We start from the raw sequence: 20,145 nt of genomic DNA on the forward strand, positions 1-20,145 counted from the left end.
GCCCCAATGAGAGTAACAACCGCTGCCGTCATCGAGACTACAAGGTTAAGGTTTTTCACCCGGAACTGTAGTGCGGTAGAGATAGCCACAATGACGCTCCAAAGAGGGTTACGACACCCAATGGCATCGCCACCATTGGAGTAAAAACGTGAGATTTCGCCTGAAAAATCTTCGCACACACTCGATATCTCAAACTGACGTATGAATCTAAGCCTGAACTCCATAATCCGATCTGGGAGAGGCCAGCATGCCACGTTGTCAACTCCAAGGCCTCCTGCCACTTGCTCCTTGCCATACAAATGACAAAAGAGCACGGACATCACCACCGCCACACCACTCGTCGTAGAGACGCCCGTGCAGCCCACCTTCACAAGTAGAGATGCCCGTAGAGACGTCGTTGCCCTGGCTTCCACACACTTGAGCAGAGGGCAGCACACACCTAGACCGGCGGGTTAGGGTACGGTGGCAACATATAACCACTTGTGAACGGCAGAAACACAGTAGGCAGGCGGAGTTGTGGCACCCATCGATTGCACTCTGCAGTCATCAACAACCAACTCTAGGCACCAAGACTGGAGCAGGCATCTAGGCGCGCCACAACCACTAGGAGGAGATCCATCCTCCATCGCTAGAGCGATCGTAGACCGGACGCAGGAGCAAGGCCTGTTAGGCCAACTAGACCCTAATAGCCCCACCTTTGCGCCGCAGCGTCATGGTTGTCACCGCCGTCCACATGCAGGAACCCGTCACCTCCTACTTGCGCCATCCCCGACCGGCCCAAGTTCGGCATCCCACTCGAGCGTGGATCAGGAAGAAGCTCCATGCGATGTCGCGAGAATTAACATCACTGCCAGGCCGGCATGGCCCAGATCGGGCCTTGAGGGGGCTAGATCTGGCCAGGGAGCCCACACGCGGCGCCCCTGCCACCCACGGCCACCTCACCCACCTCACCCCCAAGCACTGCCGCCCATAATTTAAGGTTTGTTTAAATCTGGATGTATGTAGACACTAAATAGCGTCTAGATATATTTTGATTTAGAGAAATCTGAGGCGTTTATTTATGAATAGAGGTAGTAGTATTGACCACAATTGTAGACCTCTGATGTCGTACGAATTATTGGTCATTTAACTGAGACAGATAGTCCAGGTTATGCACAGATCGCCAACTGAAACGCGGCACGGATTGAATTGAGTCACCAGGCAACGAGCGCCCACATTTGACGTCCACTCAAGAACACTATCTTTGAGATGTCCTGAAGTTGAGCATCCACTTGTGACTTGTTTTTGTTTCAGCTGCCAGTTACTCAGTACTGGCTTCTTTGCACCTGAAACAACACGAAAACGAATTCTTGTCGGTCAAAGATCAAATGCAGAAAGGAGAAGAAAACGAGGAACATCCTTGCGGGTGTGTAAATCCTGTGGTTCAGTTCTTTGTCGGGCACCTCGAATCCGACGAGGGAGCGGCAGTAGCCGACGGTGGTGGCCGCAGTGAGGACGGAGCTCGTCGACCCGCACTCGCTGCCCTTGAGCGACACGCTGGACCTGTCCAGCTTCACCGGCCATGGGTGGTACTGGTGCTGGTACTGCGCGTAGTCGCCGGCTGCCGAGGACGGCACCCCGACGTGTGACGACGAACGCTGCATCTTGACGCTCCTCGGCACGGGCGCAGCGCCGCCGCGGCGCCGGCTCGGCTGCCGGTCGAGCGGCGACGGCGAGTAGGGCCTCTGCCTCGGCGCGCTCTGGGACCGGGCCTTGGCGCGCGACGACTGGGTGTTGGCCATGTAGTTGGGGAAGAACTCCGATACGGACTCGCCGTCGTCGTCGACGGAGGCCGGCACGTACGGGCCAACACGCGCCGTCGCCGGCTCCAAGTACTCGAAGTGCTCGGTGAATGCCGCCGACGGCGCGGGCGAGCACTGGGCGGCGCCGTAGTACTCTGCTTGCCGCCGTTCCCTCGACTCGCTCGTCGCGACCGAGCAGCTGCTCCGCCCCGGCCTAGGCGGCCCCCAAGTGTCCATCTCGACGATCTTGGCGTGCTCCTCGCCGGACCTGTCCATCTCCTGCATGCTCAAATGACACAATTCACCGATTCATACCGTGTTGGCCTGCACGATCGAACTCATGGAACTACCGTGCGCGCGCGGACAGGCTTACGTAGGAGCGGCGGCGCCTTGGGTGCTGCGGCGACCGGCGTTCAACCGTAGCGACGTTGGCTGCATAGGCATCATCGTCCTCGAGCATGCGCATGCGCTGCGCGCGCAGGCGGGTCTGCGCCATGAGGAGGGCCTGCATGCGGCGGAGCGTGGCGTGTGCTTGCTTTCTTACCAGCTGGCCCCTGATCAGCGCCTGCAGCTTCACCAACCCCCTCAGCGCGCATAGAGCCTTCCTGGCCTGCAGCATGTCACACCCATGTTCAAATCACATGTTTATGTTCGACCGCATCGGCATCTGATCTGATTGGCCCGGCAGGAGCACATTGAGTTTTACTTCAGAAAGATTGATAGCAAATTGGCACAAGATTACAGAGTAAATCCACGGGGCGCATGACAAGGTACGTACATGTTGCTATGAAGAATTAATTGGAGATCACAACTTCTAAAGATGTGGATGAATGAAAAAATCGAAAATTTTGGTCATTCTCATATTGCCGCAACTTAACTGAGCTAATCACTGCTAATTAAGCTGGATAGACTACAAAATTAGCAAACTTGCTGGCGTTATCAAGCTTACCAAGTAGCCTCTGAAGGTGGCCTGGATTTTTGAGGCTGCGGCCTCCTCGATGGGGCATGCATACAACTCGTCCTCCGCCTCGGCGGCCGTCAGGCGTATCACCGCGGCAGCCGCAGCCACTGCGGCATCGGTAGCCACCGCGGTCGCTACGGCCACCGCCACGGCGTGCTTGCTCTGCTCAAGCTCGCGCTCCGACACCGATACGGACACACCGCCGGCAGCGCTTGGCTCCGGGGTCAACGGTGACGGCGTGGCAGCCTTCCCCGGCTTTCGGAAGCTCCACCGCTTCTTCTCCCTCGGGCTCGCCGCTGCCGGCAGCTCGGCCAAAGGCGTGGCGTCACACTGCCCCTGCTTGTTCCCCCTCCTCCTGCCGCCGTCCTTCTTCCCCGCCAAGATGCTCCTCAGCCATTTCCCGGCCTTCCCCATTGCTAGCGCCTTCGATCGATGCACATAACAACACAACTGATAAGTGTATGTAGACCCTGCCGCCAAGAAGAAGCCTATGCAATGCAAGCAATCAGGGTCACCAACCAGCCAGCCAGCCAACCACCCTTGCCGGGCTCGCAATTGCAGCTCGAAACAGTACAACGTGTCGGCAGTCAACTGAGGCGAGCTGCCGAGCAATGGCGCTTGGCGGCCGGTCCGATCGGCGCATGTGCGGGCGGGACGACACGAACGTGGAGTGCATCCCTACAAGGCTGGCTGTCAGAATCTTTCGCCTTTAAACTAACACAGCACTTGTGTGTACTTCCTCCGTCCCCAATAAAATTGTCTTAGAGTTGTGAAAATGTGGATGTATCTAGAAAGTTATCTGAGATTTATAAAATTTTATATGTATCTAAATGTTATTTAGTATCCAGAATTATCTAAATACTGATAAATCTCAGACAAGCTTCGTCTAGGGTGAAAGTGTACTATACTAAGGCTAGTTATAGTGAAAAGTAATCGTAGTATATTGACATGTTACTAATCTATGTTATTATCATTATCATGCTAACATAGAAGGTCACATTTATTACTTCCTGAGAACCAACCTGTGGTTGGGTGGTTAGGAGAGCAATGGCAGCCCTAGCCCACCAGAGTTTAAACCCCAGATTTGATACTTTGGTGTCTCATTAAAGGCGGAATATTCTTCAGTGGGAGGCGACATTTCCGTCGACAGCGAGGCGCATGTGGTGACTTCGTCAATCTCAAGACCCGTCGGATAAAATTTCTTGGACGCAGTCTCTCAGGGGTGCTCGTAGGGGTAGGATGTGAGTGTGTGCGTTCGTAGGAATGCGTGTATGTGCGTATATGTGAGCTTCTACATTTGTGATGTGTTTCACAAAAAAAAAAGAGTTATTTTTGCCTGAAAAGGGTGATGTACTGGTAAAATAGCTAGGTACGATAATCACCTTTTTTTAATTAAAAATATGTCATGTCCAACTCTACATGTAAATACATGTTACCATCTTAGTTACTCCTACTAGGAGTAATGTGAGAGAGCTCATCTCATCATACCTGAGCTAGAGCTGAGCTGGGTGACCGGGTCCATGTCAATCATGGATCATGGTATCATGCATCATCGTGACGATGCTTAGCTGATACTCGCATGTGATATGTTAATACTGCAGTTGCAGGGCAGCCTGCATGGAGCTGCAGGGTCCGTAATTTTTTCTTGAACGATTCACGAATCACGAGCCAAGAAGGTAGTTCGTGCACATATCATTAACGCAATCATTGCGCATACCAGAAATCACAATCCAATCATCTCTAAACTCTAAAGGACTGATATCTCTGGTGCTGTTTATACTCACATAGTCACATCTAGAGAAAGAGATGTCAGCCGGGAAGGGGAAGCATCAACCCTGCTAAATGTTGCCTCCCTAAAATAGCCTCCTAGGTGCATAACGAAGTGTACCGGAGTCATTTTTTGAACTCAAGCATATGGGAATTAGGCAGTCCCTGAAGTTAGGAGATACTCTGCTTCATGGATCCAAAGGGATCATCAAGACCCTCTAGCAACCTTGTGCACACACCATGTGCTAAACCATTTCTGAATATAGCACTAAATTATTGCATGGCTTCTTCCTTTCTGTCACCCTTAACCAACACTCCTAACATAGTATTTGAATCTCCACACTGCATCTGAAAACTCATCGAGCATATTCATGTTGGGGTAGATTCCTCTGAAAATTACGCACGGGCAATAGTCTATTAATATTGGACACATATGAGGAGCACAGAATTGAGTGGAATTTTCGCAACATTGTGAAGAATCAGTTACAACATCTCTTGCTTTGTAAGCAGGATTATTGGAGGAAAAGATCCACCACCAGATGGGAGGCTTCAACTAATATGAGGGATCATGGCGTCCGGCATGACGGGAGAATGTGGATGTAACAATACCATAAATGAACACATGGGGCGGGATTAAAATAATTTATTGATTCCATTTCTCCTATTTTTTCCTTGCCCCAAACAGATTTTAAGTCGCATATTTTTCTACCGTAACTATCCTCCAATTACATCCCCAGACAGAACAAAGAAACATAACCAACCGCTCAAAATCATAATATATGTGGATGGTTCCATGCTTCAACTGTGTTCTTCACGGCACGACAGGACACAATACAGGCATACCGGTCAACAACCAACTCAGTCTACCGCGGAGCACCACTTCAGAATTCCTCCCATCCAACACCCACATGCCTCTCCATGTCATCATTCTGTCCCTCCCGCTGCATCGTCACCCTAATGCTCCTCACGTTGGAGGTTTGCTCTCTTGCCCACAACGCTGCCCTGAGGCCCTCGTGATGGGACCGTCGTTGACCGCCACAACAATGCTTATTTTCCTCGTGCCGAGCTACGGGCATGAGTGCGACGAGCGCGGAACTATCGCCACCACCCGACGCTCACGCTATCATGAATCCACGCATGTGCTTTGTCTAGATCCCAGGGTGGCGATCCCCCTCGAGGCCACGGGCACACACTTGTCTGTGGTCCGTAGGAATGGGACCCGCATTGTTTGTTTCACGCCTTCTAATCAATATGACTATTTGTATTGAACTTTTATACTTCTATACAACTTATTCATTACTTTAATTATTTAGTTAGACTATTTACCCACATCTAACTATATTGATCAATGTTAGTTATAGTGTTCTTTCTTACACAATCCTAACATCTAAAATTTAAGAATACACTGTCGACACTTTTTTTAGTGAGATACACTTTCAACATGGTAGGCTTAAAATATATATAGTAGCAAAAGTTATCCCCTGTCTAGGACAATATACCCTTTTAAAAAGTGAATTGAATTCTCTTAGTGAGAAAAATAAAATTACAAAATTGCACACCTCAAAAAAGTAATTTATGATTTTTGCTTAAATTATGGTGTGTGCATGTACATGCGTGCGGGTACTTGTTTTTGTATATTTCAAGATCAGTTAATATCTTAGTGGCTATCTCTAAAGAGTATGGTATACCTAATATATTTAGATAGTTTTTGAGACTAGGATTGGCTATATAAATGGATTCACCTTTAGTATGTCAGGTGCTTTATTCACCGAAATCAGATTAACCTAGTCTAATTTCAATAGATAAATATGATAAAACAAATTTAAATATATAAATTTTTTTTGACCCACAATTGATCGAAAACCCTGAGATACATAAAGACGGATCAAAATCCTTCATCGAGGAGTCCCTTTTATCTTTGTACTGCAAATATGCCCACAAGGCAAGCCCCTTGCACACATATGTTCGGCGTGTCTCCTTACTTTTGTTCGCCTCATGCACGGCGTACCACTAGCAAAAGCCAACCTTCAGGAAGGCATGTTTGTGCTCCTGAGCTGACATGTGTCGCACGTGGATCGTACCTTGGGGTCATACTTCCACGTGGTCGTACTTTCCGCGGTATACTCCAAAGTAAGAGTACAACTCAGTAACAATCCTACATACAAATTCGAGTAAACTTACAAACAAATCAAAAGTATCTCGAAGCACGAATACAACTCAGTGAAAAACCCGAGTATAGTTACATACGAAATACTAGTACAGTTCATACAAATCAGAGTACAACAAAGTATGAGTACAACTCAGTGAAAACTCAAATACAATTACGTACGAAACATAAGTACACTTACAAACAAATCTAAGTATACCAAAGTACGAGTACAAATCAGTGAAAACCCCGAGTACAGTTACGTACAAAACACGAATACAATTAAATACAAACCTGAGTACACCGAAGTACGAGTACAACTCAGCGAAAAAACAAGAACACCGAGTATAAGTAAACTCGTAGTGAAACCCCCAAGTACACCTAAGTACGGTTACAAGTCAGTGAAAACTCGAGTAGAATTACGTACAAACCCCAAGTAGAACCATACGTGTTTTAGAAGTACAAAAAAATCTTAAAACCTATCAACACATAATTTAGTTTTAAATATCTCGACGCGAGGATCTCAAAAATGAAAATGGTTCAAAATATGGATGACCCATTCTCAAGATACTTAATTTAAAAAAATCTAGAAATAAAGAAAAAACTGAGACAATCCACTCTCCTATGTCCTTCTCTCATCCCTCACTCCAGCTTGTTTTCCATTGCAACAAGTGGTGAGCATGGAGACTACTTACCAGTAATTTTCTGACAATAGAACATGCCACATGTCGCGTGTGGGAAGGGTGCATGAGCCTTCGCGAATCTTGTCTCCCTAGTTCTGATATCAGCTAGCTTCGCATTTTCATAGTGCATGTATTGTGATGCATACCTCCTTTATTTCAATTTAGTCTACATCTTAGAAAAAAAATAGTAGTAGATAGGTTAGTATTTTATTTATTAGTACTATTTGAACCAATCCAAGGTACATTCAAAATGGTGACATCAAGTAAACAAAGCAATACCACTTTATTTTCTATATTTTTATTGATTGAAAGTTAGAGTGTAGATTAATATGAAATCAAAAAATTATCTGGAAAGTAGGTTAAAACAGCTTGGATATAGTATTCACAACCTTCTCGAATCAATAGCTGCTGTTGTGCAGCGAGCTTTAGGCCGCGGCGAGTGGCTAGGTAGCTACATGTCACGGTACTTAGATTGTTTTCACTGCTATTGTTTCCCGTCGGCATGCCATGTACGGTCAAACACCAAACCAAATTATCAGTTAACCAAATAACCGGTTAATTAGAAAATTGATATAATTTTGGTTTCTTATTATCTTAATTGCTAAAAAACCAAAAATACCGAACTGCATTGTATTTTTTTAGAGTAAAACACAATATATTAAGCTAGCAAGTTGCCTCATTAAAAACCTTCCAGTTCCCTTCGATACCTTGGTAGAAAAAAGAGTGCGTCTGAAATTTGTTGTCCGGGTTCAAAACAGAGTTACATCAGAGATTACATCACGAAGCACATGATCCGGAGGATCATCTTCCCAAACTATAACTCGATTTGAATCAAAACTAAGAGTATCTCCAGTCGCATCCCCCAAACGACGTCCGGCAAAAGCGCCGGATTGGTCGTTTGGGGGACGTCCGGACCAAATTTGCGTTTGGAGGTCTCTTTCCTAGCCACGTCCCTCAAACGCGACCTCCAAACAAAAAGCAAGTGTAAAAGTCGTGTCTGGTGTCCTTGATAGAGCCTTTATATACAGGGGATGGACTAGGGACGCCGGACAATATTTGGGGCACGTCCGGACCGAAGCGGCCTTTGGAGCACGCGACTGGAACGTTTTTTTGGCCGGCGTCCCCCAAATCCCTTTGGGGGACGCGGCTGGAGATGCTCTAATTCTAGCTAAATTGTGAGCTACCCTATTTGAATCTCTAGGATAATGCTTAAAAGAAACATATCCTATTCTTTGAGAAATCTCGAAGCTGTGCATTAAGATTGTTGTGCTCGGTATCCAAATGTCTCCCTCTCCATTGCAAGCATTCACCAATTCCAGGTTATCTGATTCAACTATTGTTGGTGAGCACTTAATATTCTCAAGTAATTCAACCCCCTCTTCAAAGCCAAAGCTTCTGCTGTGGAGGTATCCAACATATTAGATGACGGTCACGCTCCTCCAGCCATCACTGCACCTTTTGAATTTCGGATCACTGCCGCTACCGCACCGAATCCCGAGGGGAAAAACATGCATCAACATTCATTGTATAAGTCTTAGGTGGGGGTTTTGTCCATCCGTTTTCCTTTGGAGCCACTACATGTGATGACGCCCCATAGTTTGTTGTGATTGCCTAGATTGAAAAAACCGAGTTTTTAACAGGTGCCACACTTTCCCCCTTTACTGCTTCCTGACATTACCACCAAATATACCAGCCCGCTACTATGATGGTTTCCTTAAGACCCAGCAGACCAACAACTGGATAGTTCTTCGATGGGCCTCTCAAAATTTCCTGCAGCGCTACCGATCTAGAGTGATCAATATCACATGCGTTTTTGATATATTCCTCTAACCCTAGAGCCTTCCACACCTCCTTAGCTCGCTTGCAAGTAAACAAGAGATGTTTTATATCTTCACACCCTCTTTTACATATAGGACACTGGGCTGAAACCTTAATATGCGTGTTTGCTAGTACCCCCATACCTGGAACAAGACCGTGAAGAGCTTTCCATCCAAAAAAAATTACTTTTGTAGGAACATTTAAACTCCAAAGAATACTCCACACTAGGTTAACCCGTTCTGGACCTTGTCCATCAGATCTCCTCGTTTTCAGGCCGAATTGGTGTTCCCACTCTGAGTAATAGGCTGATCGCACCGAAAAAATTAAATTCTTTGACTTATGCCATAATTAGGAGTGTCTCAACCGTTGATGAATGTTTATTTTCAAAAATTTGGGCTACTATTAGATCATGACAAGGGAGTTTGATTACTTCATGATTGGTCAGTTCCCCAAGGCAGGGAGGAAGAACTGTTACAATTAACACTTGGCCACGCAATATTCTATGACTTAATTAACGCACCTAATTCATTATTTTTATCCTTTTCATTTTTTGTTGAAACTTCTAAATGCTGATCTAAAATTATGAATCTGCCAACTAGATAAGTATTTATCACACAAACCATTTGTCACAAAATATGCGATCAGAAATTCCAATACGACTTGAACGTTCCCGCATACCAGATTGTATGGGAACCATATGAGCCAGTTTAGGATGTAGAAAATAATTTTAAGATTTAAGGTATGTTTTTTTTGAAATAGGGGATAAGATCCCGGCATCTGCATCAAATCGATGCACTGATGCTAGATTTAGGGCATGTACAATACATGGATGACTTGTCCATGCGACTTATGGAAATAATAAAAGAAATACTACACTAGTAGAAAAATGGGCTTCCGTCCAGGTCTTTAGTACCAGTTTCCTTACGAACCGGTACTAAAGGGTGCATTAGTACCGGTTGCACTGTTCAGGCCGCCGAGAAACATTAATACCGGTTTGTTGAGCATATATCATACCGGTTCGTGTTATGAACATGTACAAAAGGGTTTCCATCCAATTTTAAGGCAGAGGTGGGGCCAGCGCTGCACCTTTAGTACCGGTTCATATGAAGAATCGGTACTAAAGGGTCCTGGCCTATTTCTTCACCCGAGCTACCCCTGCAGCTCCATTTCTCCTTCTCCTCTCACATTTCCAAATATTTTCCACCTCTCACACTCCAACAAATATCCATTTTTCTCCACCATTTTGTCAAGATTGACGGCACACATCTATCCAAGGGTTAGCAATATCATCATTTCTTCTGGCGTTCCTAATCTAGCTCATTTCTTTGCTAGTTTAACTCGTATTATTTTTCTATTGCTAGCAAGGTGTTCGATGAAATGCCTAAGTTAGGGATTTCATTCTTTTTATATGCAATTTGATCTCAAATTAAATTATGATTTGTTGGTTTTAGTATCGTCCCCGTCCTCACCGCCGTCGATCGCCAGCATCATCCCCTAGCCGGCACCACCTCGGTGAGCCTCTTCTTTTTTATTAAAAAAACTTACTTTTATGTGATGAACTTGAATATTAATTAATTTGGTCACTCATATATCCATGATGTTGTGTAATTAATGTTTTTTTATATACTTACATAATGCAGATGAATCGACAATGGATGTACGGTGACCGATGCCATCCCGAGTTTATTACTGGCATGCATTATTTTCTCAATGTGGCTGAGGCAAACAGGCGGTCGAATGGTTTCATTTGTTGTCCATGTAGTTCCTGTAAGAATACGAAGGATTACTCTACCTCAAAGACCCTTCACGTCCACCTGCTTGAGAATGGTTTCATGCCCGACTATAATTGTTGGACCAAGCACGGAGAAAGAGGGGTTATAATGGAAGACAACAAAGAAGAAGAGGATAGTGACAACTATCCTATGTTCACTGAAGACGGTGATAGTATAATGGGGAGAGACGAAGCTGAAGAAGAGCCCATTTTTTATGAGCCCATTTTTTATGAGCCCGATGACGATTTGGGTCGGACCATTCTTGATGCGAAGATAAACTGCGAAAGTGAAAAGGAGAGGTTGAAGTTGGAGAAAATGTTAGAGGATCACAACAACCTATTGTACCCAAATTGCGAAGATGGCCATAAAAAGTTGGGTACCACACTGGAATTGCTGCAATGGAAGGTAGAGAATGGTACTTCTGACAAGGGATTTGAAAAGTTGTTGAAAATAATAAAGAAGATGCTTCCAGGGGAGAACGTATTTCCCTCTAGTACGTACGAAGCAAAGAAGGTTGTCTGCCCTAAAGGATTAGAGATGCAGAAGATACATGCATGCATCAATGACTGCATCCTCTATAGCGAGGAGTACGAGAATTTGATGCTTGCCCGGTATGTGGTGCATTGCGGTATAAGATCAGGCGAGATGACCCTGCGATGTTGAGGGTGAGTCCACCCCAGGAAGAGGGTTCCTGCGAAGGTGATGTGGTATGCTCCTATAATACCACGGTTGAAATGTTTGTTCCAAAACAAAGAGCATGCCAAGGGACCGTAAGAAAGATGTGATGCTAAGACACTCCGCTGATGGGTCGCAGTGGAGAAAAATTGACAGAGAGTTCAAGTCATTTTCAGATGACGCAAAGAACTTAAGATTTTGTTTAAGTACAGATGGCTTTAATCCTTTCGGGGAGCAGAGCTCCAGTCATAGCACCTGGCCAGTGACTCTACGTATCTATAACCTTCCTCCTTGGTTGTGCATGAAGTGGAAGTTCATTATGATGCCAGTGCTCATCCAAGGCTCGAGGCAACCCGGCAACGATATTGATGTGTACTTGAGGCCATTGGTTGAAGAACTTTTACAGTTGTGGCGTGAAGAAGGTGTACCTGTGTGGGATGAGCACGAACAAAAGGAATTTAATCTACGAGTGTTGTTGTTTGTAACCATCAATGATTGGCTTGCTCTTAGTAACATTTCACGACAGTCAAACAATGGATACAATGCATGCACACACTGTTTAGGTGAGACTGACAGTATATATTTGGAAAACAAGAATGTGTACCTGGGGCATCGTCGATTTCTTCCAAAACAACATCAGGTAAGAAAGAGAGAAAAGTATTTCAGAGGTGAGGCAGATAACCGAACGAAGCCTACCCGCCCTACTGGGGATGTTATATATGATATGGTCAAGGATTTAAAAGTGATCTTTGGAAAGGGTCCCGGCGGACAATCTGTTCCGCATGATGTTGATGGACACGTACCAATGTGGAAGAACATGTCTATATTTTGGGAGCTACCCTATTGGAAAATCCTAGAGGTTCACTCTGCAATCGACGTGATGCACGTGACGAAAAATCTTTGCGTGAACCTGCTAAACTTCTTGGGCGTGTATGGGAAGACAAAAGATACACCGGATGCACGCACGACCAGCAATGTATCTACGAATGCCAGCTACGCTCTTACCAAAGAAGAGAAGGAGATCTTTTTTGAAGTCCTGAGTAGCATCAAGGTCCCGTCTGGCTTCTCGTCGAATATAAAGGGAATAATAAACATGTTAGAAAAAAGTTTCAAAACCTAAAGTCTGACGACTGCCACGTGATTATGACACAATTACTTCCGGTTCCATTGAGGGGGCTTCTACCGGAAAATGTTTGAGTACCCATTGTGAAGCTATGTGCGTTCCTCAATGCAATTTCTCAGAAGGTGATCAATCTACTAACTCTACAAAAGTTTATAGAAGGATGTGGTGCAATGTCTAGTCAGCTTCGAGTTGGAGTTCCCACCATCCATCTTCAATATTATAACGCATCTCCTCGTTCACCTGGTCGAAGAGATTGGTGTTCTCGGTCCTGTATTTCTACACAACATGTTCCCCTTTGAGAGATTCATGGGAGTCTTAAAGAAATACGTTCATAACCGTGCTAGCCCAGAAGGAAGCATCTCCAAGGGCTATGGAACATAGGAGGTCATTGAGTTTTGTGTTGACTTTATTCCTGACCTTAAGCCGATCGGTGTTCCTGAATCATGCTATGAGGGGAGACTGCGTGGAAAAGGCACGCTAGGAAAGAACGAAACAATGTGTATGGACGGACATTCTTTCACTCAAGCACACTACACAGTTCTACATAATTCCAGCTTGGTGGCTCCGTACATAGTGGAACACAATAATATTTTAATCTCTGAATACTCGGAGCAACATGAAGATTGGATTGATGGAGAACACATGAAGACTTTCGGCGGATGGTTGCAAACACGTCTCATTAATGTCACTGATGAAGAACATCTATACTTGTTGGCCAAGCAACCATCTTCGACTATATCGTCTTTTCAAGGGTACGAGATAAATGGGAATACATTTTACACGATCTCCCAAGATAAAAAGAGCACCAACCAAAACAGTGGTGTCCACTTTGATGCAGCAGAGGACAATGGGAAGAAGGTCACATATTATGGGTACATAGAGGAGATATGAGAACTTGACTATGGACCTAATTTCAAGGTCCCTTTGTTCCGGTGCAAATGGTTCAACCTGAAAGACGGGGTACAGGTAGACCCGTAGTATGAAATGACTACATTGGATCTCAAGAATCTAGGGTACGACACCGAACCATTCGTCCTAGCCAGTGAAGTGGCTCAGGTTTTTTATGTGAAGGACATGTCTACCAAACCTTAAAAAAGAAAAGAAAGGCAAGAGGACACATCATACGATGAGCCAAAGTGCCACATAGTTCTTTCAGGAAAAAGAAACATCGTGGGAGTAGAGGACAAGACAGACATGTCAAAATATTATAATAAGTTTTATGATATTCCACCCTTCAAGGTGAAAACTGACCCAAGCATCATGTTAAATAATGAAGATTGTCCATGGTTGCGTCGCAATCAGAAGAAAGGGAAACACACGAAGAAAACTCAGAAGATTAGATAGGGATCATAACTTGTGCATCTCAATATGGAAATCACTTTCCCATATTTTTTTTGTGTAATGATGTTACTGTATGTAAGATATTAACAATGGAGATGGTTGGCTTGTTTTACTAGTTAAGTAGCTTTCACGGGCTTGCAGGGAAAAATTTCGAGGCGGAGCTTCCGAAGATGTCCTAGGGCGTGAGCACCAACGACATCTTCGAGAAGCTCCGCCACGGGAGATTTCCCAACCCTTTCCCCAACACTGTTAGAGGAGATGGAGTCTTTCACGGGCTTGCAGGAAAAAATTCCGAGGCGGAACTTCTGAAGATGTCGTAGGGCGTGTGCATCAACGACATCTTCAAGAAGTTCCGCCACGGGAGATTTCCAAACCCTTTCCCCAACACTGTTAGAGGAGATGGAGTCTTTCACGGGCTTGCAGGAAAAAAATTCCGAGGCGGAACTTCCGAAGATGTCGTAGGGCGTGTGCACCAACGACATCTTCGAGAAGTTCCGCCACGGGAGATTTCCCAACCCTTTCCTCCATCCATGGGGATGAAACTCTCCATACCTTCTAGGTTGCCTTGTTGAGCTGCTTGCCATGGCGTATCGATGCTCCTTTTATAGGCACGGCGCCGCTTATACTTTGTCTTGTTCCTCCGATAGGGCGTCGTGCGCTACATGCTTTATCTCATCGAGCAATGCGTCCACCCACACATCCTTATCTTGCCGACAACTTTAGTCTCGGTTGCACCCACCAGCCGGGACTAAAGGTTACCCACACGTCCTTATCCCACTGACAGTTTTGTTAGATGACACAAAAACCACCTTTAGTCTCGGTTGCACCCACCAGCCAGGACTAAAGGTTACCCACACGTCCTTATCCCACCGACAGCTTTAGTCTCGGTTGCACCCACCAACCGGGACTAAAGGTTACCCACACGTCATTATCCCACCGACAGTTTTGTTAGATGACACAAAAACCACCTTTAGTCTCGGTTGCACCCACCAGTCGGGACTAAAGGTTACCCATACGTCCTTATCCCACCGACAGTGATGTGGGAATAACCCTTCGGGTACCCGATATTGCCATACCCGATACAGATTATGAAGATGGACCAACACAAGGACTCAACAAGCTAGACCCACAAAGAATATCAACTTGGATTACAAGAAAGAAGACTCCAATACGAATCCTACTAGGACTCTTGTAAACCCTAGCTTGGCTGATATATAAAGCCAGGCAGGGGCACCCCTTAGAGACAGATTGAGAAACATAAAGCATATAGGCAACACGCCTAGACATCGCAACCCGCAGATTAGAACTAGACTAGATCCAACAACTCCGCCTATGGCGGCCCCCTGTACACATATTTTCATATACTGGATTGCTAGCAGGACATAGCGATCCTCCACTGCGGGGACGTGAACCTGGGTACGTCGTGTACCGCCTCGCTCCCGGAACTTCCATCGTCGCTTTTCTCTAAAACCCAAGCCCCTCATGGTGGGTATTGCCGAGGAACCGCCTCGTCAGACAGCTTTAGTCTCGGTTGCACGATGAAGCCACCAGCTCTGGGTTCCTCTTCTTCCTCCTCCTCATCATCATCGGCGTCACTGCGTTCCCGCCTATTTTCTTCCCACGCCACTATGTTCCCCCCTATTTTCTTCCCGCGCTTTCCACCGCTTCCCGCCTCCGTCTTCCTGCCATTTTTCACTATATATATGTAGGGTTGGCCTCCATTTCCATATAACATCTAGACTCATATCTGCAAACTTCATCACTCTCTCCCATGGCTTCCATTGTATCTCTAACCCCCTGGGAGGCGGAGGTGCTTTGCGCCTCGAACTATCCCTGCCCGCCGGGTTACCGTGTCCCCACCGGCTAGATGCTGAGCGTCGAAGGCGTACCGGTCCCTCCTGTCCCTCTAGGTGTGGCGCGCCAGATGGCCATCACGAACCACTACTACTTCGAGCTCACGCCAGAGCAGCGGGGGAATCCCTAGTGGCATCCCGACTACATCTCGACTTTAAATGGCTTCTTCATCAATCGGCGTGAGAGTGCATTTGCCAGGCACAAGGAGGACGGCCCGCCTCCTTCGAACTTCAATGAGGCCGGCTGTCGACTGTGGTGGCGCGGCCGGACTCTCCAGAGCATCATGGCCTACCGTGGCCCCCGCCTGCGCTACCCTCAGTCTCAGCCTACACGTGCTCACCCGCCGAGGTTCGACTACCGCGACCCCGATGCCAGCGACGACGATGTCGGCGACTACGATGACTACTGTGGCGACGTTTATAGGGCAAGGCACGACTATGACTGAATCACTCCAACATTCGAAAATAAGTTCGACCGATTGTGACTTAATCAGCTGGCCATGTATTTTAATTTTCAGTTGAGCTATATACTTTAATTCCAGTTCAATCGTAATAAAATTTTATTCCCGCACATTATTTACCGCCATTTTCCTCCCGTCCTTTTCTTCCCACCCTTTTCCTCCCGCCCTTTTCCCCCCGCCCATTTCTCCGCCCTTTTCTTCCCGCCCTTTTCCTCCCGCCCTTTTCCTCCCACCCTTTTCTTCCCGCCCGTTTCCTCCGTCATTTGGCCCGAGGTAAGATTGTCGAGGAAATAAATCACCCATTATAAAAAAAAGCGTGCAAATATGAACATTATATAGTATATATGAACATTTAAAAAAGCGTGCAAATATGAACATTATATAGTGAATGGATCGTAGCGAACAAGCGGGGGGGTGAATGGCGCTACGGCAAGTTTTAGTCTTTTCCAATTTTTATGCAACGGAAGGTAAAGGTGTGAACTTTAGCAATAGGGGTGGTCCTACAATGAATATTGGGCGAGTGCAACAAGTAAAGGAATCAACAAGATAACGAGAGTAAGGAGCGAGACAACCGGGGGGCGCGAGGCGAGTCGAGGTTTGTTTCCCGCAGTTCCTTCCACTAAAGGAAGTACGTCTGCGTTGAGGAGGTGCTAGTCTCACATAAGAGACTAGGCGGCCACACCACGAAGGAAGGCCTCACCTTCTTCCTCGAGAGAGCTCCACGGAGGTGCTCTCCCTCTTCCACTAAGGCACCGGTCGAGGCGGTTATTCCTTCATAAGGTTGGGGCGAGCTCCACACACAAGGATGCTCCCAACACCCTATGGATCTAGTACATCACCAAGCTAGACTCCATAGCTGCACATCTCCAATGCTCCACCATAGAAACCCATCACCAATGCTCCACCAAAGGAACTCTTCCAATGCTCCACCAAAGGAACTCTCCAATGCTCCACAAAAGGAACTCTTCTCCAAGATCCACCAAAGGAACCCTACCACCAAGATCCACTAAGGAATAGCTAGTATTGGTGAAATCTCTCTTGGTAGAACTATAGATCGGGGTCTCCTCCACCTATCCTCAAAGTTTGGGCATGATTGGTTGGATGGGGAAGGAGAACCTCAAGGATTAAGCTCAGCAACAATGGAGGAGAGAGAGGAGGAAGAGATGAAATCGTGTTGGGGAAGAAGGGGCCCTTAAATAGGCTCCTCCAAATCCAACCGTTATGTCCAGATTTGGCCTAAGCGGTACTACCGCTTTTGGGAAGCGGTACTACCGCTCTGAGTTCGAAATCCTCCCAGATCTGGTCAAAGGACGCAGAGCGGTACTACCGCACGAGGTACCGCTTGAGGTACCGCAATAGGGTCCAGACCTTACAGTATCCAAAGCGGTACCAGAGCGGTACCAGGGCGGTACGACCGTAACTCGTTATGGTACCTAAGCGGTACCGTGAGCGGTACTACCGCTCGTGAGCGGTACTACCATCCCAGGTACTGCAGGGGTACCGCAACGTGTTTCTGGGGGACGAAAACAGCGCAGACTCAGAGCGGTACCGAGGGCGGTACCTATAGGGGTAGCGGTACTACCGCTACAGGTACCGGTAGTACCGGCCTGGCTAAATCTGGTTTTCTTCCCTTTTTCTCTCCAACCATGTTACCTCGCTAAACACACACAAAACCAGAAAACCTATCAACTATGCTTCAGTCTTCCGATCTTGACGCGTCCGGCGAGGTCACCGTGTACTTGCAAATCTAACAATGATACTCAAGGCACACGGTGAGATTACTCAAGTGTTGTCATCAAACACACAAAACTTGGGGTATGAATTTTGCTCTTACAATCTCCCCCTTTTTGGTGTTTGATGACAACACAAGAGTTGACAATAACATATGATATTATGATGAGATCATTAGATTTGCGAAAACTCGACGGAGCTCCCCCTACACATGTGCATATCATGAATATGTAATTGAATACAAATACACATGTTATAGAGGCATCACTCCCCCTAGTTTTTACAAACCAAGCACATATGCAACATAGATAGATGACATGTTCAAGTAGCACATGCACAATATGGAGGCAACATGAGATCATGCATGGAGATTTGGGTGAAGTTATCATACCATAGCCTTGAGAATACCCAAACTCACAATAAGATGCCTCCATAGGGTTGTTGATGTAGCCATAAGACAAGATAAGCAACTAGAACCAAATGGCTACAAATAACAAAGGTCCCCATCCACCTAGGAACTTCTCCCCCTTTGGCATCGGAACACCAAAAAGGAGGGTAACGAAACTAGAGAGATGGAGAAAAAGAACATACAACCAAGCTTGCAAAAATCACGAGAAAACAAGCTTGAAGGAGGTTCTCAAAAACAAGAAGAAGAAAGCAAAGAAGAAAGCCAAAACAAGGTCACGAAGAACCGAAAAACCTCAAAGAGGGGTTGCTGGTGGCCGAAGCCACCGTGTAAGAGTATAGTAGTTGTGAGGTCGCGTAGATGTATCTAGGACTCACGGACTACAACTCAACATGAAGCTCATAAGTCACTTAGTTGACAAATAGCAAATGTTTTGGATTTCTTTATGCATTATGGGGGGAGTGATAGCTCAATGGATTTAAACCGCACTCCCCCTATGTCCATGCGTGCCTTTCATCTACATATGACGGTAAGATTGGTATGTGCGCACGACGGTCAAGCAAAGTTCGATGGATCAATGATATTTAGCTCATGCCTCAACTCAATAAAGCGCTTCTCATCCAAGGGCTTCGTGAAGATGTCCGCCAATTGCTTCTTGGTGCCAATATAGGATAGTACAATATCTCCGCGAGCAATGTGGTCCCGGATGAAGTGGTTCCGTATCTCAATGTGCTTCGTCTTGCCATGAAGAACTGGATTGTAGGCGATCTTGATTGCGCTCTCATTGTCACACAAAAGAGGCACCTTGCTATACTCGAGTCCATAATCCCGCAAGGTTTGCCTCATCCATAAGATTTGAGCACAACTACTCGCCGCGGCAATATACTCGGCTTCCGCGGTGGAGACGGAGACATGATAGCGTGTATACACACGTCCGTTGGGAACCCCAAGAGGAAGGTGTGATGCGTATAGAAGCAAGTTTTCCCTCAGTAAGAAACCAAGGTTATCGAACCAGTAGGAGCCAAGAAGCACGTTGAAGGTTGATGGCGGCGGAGTGTAGTGCGGCGCAACACCAGGGATTCCGGCGCTAATGTGGAACCTGCACAACACAACCAAATTACTTTGCCCCAACGTGACAGTGAGGTTGTCAATCTCACCGGCTTGCTGTAACAAAGGATTAGATGTATAGTGTGGAAGATGATTGTTTGCAGAAAACAGTAAAACGAGTATTGCAGTAGATTGTATTCGATGTAAAAGAATGGACCGGGGTCCACAGTTCACTAGAGGTGTCTCTCCCATAAGAAATAGCATATTGGGTAAACAAATTACAGTTGGGCAATTGACAAATAAAGAGAGCATAACAATGCACATACATGATATGATGAGTAGTGTGAGATTTAATTGGGCATTACGACAAAGTACATAGACCGCTATCCAGCATGCATCTATGCCTAAAAAGTCCACCTTCAGGTTATCATCCGAACCCCCTCCAGTATTAAGTTGCAAACAATAGACAATTGCATTAAGTATGGTGCATAATGTAATCAACAAATACATCCTTAGATATAGAATTGATGTTTTATCCCTAGTGGCAACAGCACATCCACAACCTTAGAGGTTGCTGTCA

At 46.1% G+C, this 20,145-nt stretch overlaps 1 protein-coding gene across 2 annotated transcripts; it reads right to left on the reverse strand.

Moving 5' to 3' along the window:
• Positions 1-1,025: 1,025 nt before the first annotated feature.
• Positions 1,026-3,423, reverse strand: LOC127341287 (protein IQ-DOMAIN 19). 2 transcript variants are annotated; one of them, XM_051367097.2, is made up of 5 exons: positions 3,262-3,422; positions 2,731-3,165; positions 2,155-2,391; positions 1,443-2,060; positions 1,026-1,325 (listed from the first exon to the last, which is right to left on the reverse strand). In XM_051367097.2, exons 2-5 carry the CDS (start codon positions 3,154-3,156, stop codon positions 1,305-1,307), a joined length of 1,302 nt encoding a protein of 433 aa, XP_051223057.1. In that variant the 5' UTR covers positions 3,157-3,165; positions 3,262-3,422; the 3' UTR covers positions 1,026-1,304. The 2 variants fall into 2 exon arrangements, with proteins under 2 accessions (XP_051223057.1, XP_051223056.1); XM_051367096.2 differs by having other exon boundaries at positions 2,731-3,423.
• Positions 3,424-20,145: the final 16,722 nt, after the last annotated feature.

This window comes from Lolium perenne, chromosome 3 (genome assembly GCF_019359855.2).
Source record: "Lolium perenne isolate Kyuss_39 chromosome 3, Kyuss_2.0, whole genome shotgun sequence".
NCBI lineage: Eukaryota > Viridiplantae > Streptophyta > Magnoliopsida > Poales > Poaceae > Lolium > Lolium perenne.

Bases quoted from the DNA above. Each gene is read 5' to 3' on its own strand.
- LOC127341287 (XM_051367096.2), bottom strand. From the start codon at position 3,156: ATGGGGAAGGCCGGGAAATGGCTGAGGAGCATCTTGGCGGGGAAGAAG. The intron at 2,392-2,730 runs GTAAGCTTGATA...GACATGCTGCAG, and splicing joins CCACCTTCAGAGGCTACTTG to GCCAGGAAGGCTCTATGCGC. The intron at 2,061-2,154 runs GTAAGCCTGTCC...TTGAGCATGCAG, and splicing joins CAAGGCGCCGCCGCTCCTAC to GAGATGGACAGGTCCGGCGA.